Source organism: Centruroides sculpturatus, unplaced genomic scaffold (genome assembly GCF_000671375.1).
Source record: "Centruroides sculpturatus isolate CEXI.00-Female unplaced genomic scaffold, Cexi_2.0 scaffold582, whole genome shotgun sequence".
Classification (NCBI taxonomy): domain Eukaryota; kingdom Metazoa; phylum Arthropoda; class Arachnida; order Scorpiones; family Buthidae; genus Centruroides; species Centruroides sculpturatus.
Genome location: NW_019384742.1, coordinates 492379 through 495640, shown reverse-complemented (window position 1 = coordinate 495640; position 3262 = coordinate 492379). Strand labels below are relative to the sequence as shown.

The window sequence follows — 3262 nt, the reverse complement described above, 5'->3', positions numbered from 1 at the left end:
TACTTATTATCTGCAGAATCATTAATTCAGTTATTTCCCACATGTTTAAATAAATAAATTCCAATACTGTTCATTCTACATAATAAAAGTTATTGCTATTAAAGTATTAAATCGATAATAAAACTATTTTATCGTGAAACTTTCCCATTCGTCAATTTGTATGTAAGAAGGAAATTTATATTCATACTGACTAATTGGATTTAAGTGTTTTGCTGCGTTTTATGCATATATGTTTTACATTATGAGAATTCGCCAGTTTGTCTGCTGTGTACAATCGGTAAGTAGATAACTTCTTACATACGATTCAACTTTCAAACTTTTTCATAAAAACTCTTCGATAATAACTTAAAAAATTATTATTAAAATCTTTAATAATCTGCAATGGCAATCTTTGGTAATCTAAATATTGTCTTTTCACTTTCTTCTTCTTCACGTACCTTTTTTACTCTGCACTGGTAGCTTTCTGTTACTTCTTTCCTCCTGCGCCCTGCTGGCTTCCAAGAAATCGGGCTCAGTTCTATCTTTCTGTTCTGAGAGGAAAGATAATATCGTCAAATGATCGAAAATCTTTTCAAAAAAAGGCCACTACTAATCGCTGCCAGAATGGAAGTAAACTACTAGCAATAGAGTCGTTACCTCTGATAAAAACCAGCTAACAACTATCCTTCTATTGCTAACAAGGAGTTTTTCATTATGATTGGAAAAACACATTCTCTATTTTGACTTTAGAAACGCAATAGGTACAAGAATTTCTCTGAAAAACAAATAAATTACGGCATGGCAATATATCAGCCATCTGCCAAAGAGTTGCATTCCGGGAAGAATTTTATTCCTATTTATATGTCAGACACGTGAAGAAAACACAAAATATTAAGCTGACCAGTCTCACGTCACACGTAAACCCACTATCAGTGTTCAGTGATTTTATCTATTCGGTCATTGGTGGGCTCGATTTGTAGCGAAAATACCTGCATACATATTTTCGATACATATTAACGTAATCCTACGTCTATATGCGATTGATATTTAAGTACATGTATATATTCGATCACTAAGCATACATTGAATACATACTGAATTGCATCAATTGTATTCGAATGCTACCATCTCGCAGGTCAAACAGATGTTTTGCAAGTACAGTGGGTGATCGGTTAACGAACATAATCCGTTTCAAGACTTTGTTCGTTAACCGATTATCGATTTACCGTAGGTTTTAATGGAAATTTAATTAATTCGTTCTGGAGACCCCCAAAAATAAAAAATATATACTTTCTTACTACGTTTATTTATATGTAATGATAAGAATACATACATACACAATCTTGATTTTTATTANGCACGCTTGCTTGTTTACTTTAATTAAAAAAAAATTAGGTGCGTGGCCCAGCAGGAAATATTATTTTTGAAATTTGGCCTGCCTGCTAAAAAGGTTGGCCACCCCTGGTCTAATATTTCTTCAGGTAGGAGTTTATCTCTTTTTAATGATCAATGGAATGGAAAAACGAATATTTCTCTTGAAGAGAGTGAAAAAATCCTAACGAAAATTCCTGATGACAATGAAAAAGGATATATATTAGAAGTTGATCTGGAATATCCTAAAGAATCACATGATTATCATTCTGATCTACCTTTAGCTCCAGAGAATAAGATACCAGATGGATCAAAACAAACTAAATTATTAACCACATTATATGATAAAAATAAGTATGTGCTTCATTATAGAAATCTTAAACAATATTTAAAAATGGGGATGAAACTTAAAAAGATACATAGAGTATTAGAATTCAAACAATCAGATTGGTTAAAGAAATACATAGATCTGAATACTGAAATGCAAACCAAAGCAACTAATGATTTTGAAAAGGACTTTTATAAATTAATGAACAACTCTGTGTTTGGTAAGACAATGGAAAATATAAGAAGTCGTGTTGACATAAGATTATGTTGCGAGGCTAAAAAAGTAGAAAAATTAATTGCTAAGCCAAACTTTAAACATCTAATCATATTTACCGAAAACCTATGTGCTATTCACATGTATAAGAAAAAATATGTTTTAATAAACCTATCTATGTGGGAATGAGTATATTAGATCTTTCGAAGCATTTGATGTATGATTTTCATTATAATGTGATGAAACCTAAAAACAGAGATAGCATAAAACCGTTATATCAGGATACTGACAGTTATATATATGATATAAAAACAGATGATATTTATCAAGACATGAAGGAAATGATTGATTACTTTGATACATCCGATTATCCCGAGAATAATCAATATGGTATACCGAGAGTTAATAAGAAGGTGTTAGGTAAAATGAAAGATGAAAATAATGGAAAAATAATGAGAGAATTTGTTGGTTTAAGAGCAAAAATGTATGCCTTAAAAGTAGAAGATCAGGTTACAAAGAAATCAAAAGGAGTAAAGAAATGTGTTGTTAAAAATAGGATATCATTTGATGATTATAAAGACTGCTTGTTTAATAAAACAGAGCATTCCCAAACAATGAATCTAATTAGAAGCAAGAAACATGAACTTTATTCAATAGAAGTTAACAAGAAGGTGTTATCACCACATGATGATAAGAGATATATATTGGAGGATGGAATTAACACATTAGAATTAGGACATAAATTTTTTCTTATATAAATGGACATAACAATAAAGAGCTGTTGATTGGGATGGTTTTTCTAAACGAGAGAATTTAACAGAATATCTAATAAGAGATTTTAAAGATGAAGTTAATTGGGATTCAATATCTCATAATCAAAAATCATCTGAATTTTTTATTAATGAATTTAAAGATAGAGTTAACTGGAAAAAAATATCAGAAAATCAAATTCTCTCCGAAAATTTTATAAGACAACATGATGATAAGGTTAATTGGAAACTCATCTCTACTCATCAAATATTATCTTCAGATTTATCTTTTTTTTTAATTCTTGAAGTTAGACTATTTACAAAAATATATTAACATTTTCAAGTCTATCATTAAATCCTTTTACACAAACCACAGAAGACACAGTTACATTGGTTAGAAGATAAAACTTCTTTAAAAGACAAATAATAAAAGGTAAAAATTCACAATTAAAAATGATCAAACGCCAGCCTTTTATTGTAGGATCTGACGTTTTTAACATTAAAAACATAAGAACCTTCTCACCAACTATCAAGTCCTTTTCCAAATTTTATAACTGGTTCATCCCTCTAGTGGTAGTTACGAGTCTATCATTTTCATTTGCATAAGTTCACAATGTTCAAT

General features: G+C 29.9%; 2 protein-coding genes across 2 annotated transcripts; both read left to right on the top strand.

The window, feature by feature from the left end:
• Positions 1–1390: 1390 nt before the first annotated feature.
• Positions 1391–2044, top strand: LOC111628406 (the record flags this gene model as incomplete). Its single annotated transcript, XM_023372182.1, has 1 exon — positions 1391–2044. A coding segment is annotated over one exon (654 nt), but the record flags the coding sequence as incomplete, so codon positions are not given.
• LOC111628407 lies at positions 2044–3177 on the top strand. The gene has a single exon (XM_023372183.1). The coding sequence runs from the start codon at positions 2077–2079 to the stop codon at positions 2647–2649; it is 573 nt and encodes a 190-aa protein (XP_023227951.1). The 5' UTR covers positions 2044–2076; the 3' UTR covers positions 2650–3177.
• The last annotated feature ends 85 nt before the right edge of the window (positions 3178–3262 follow it).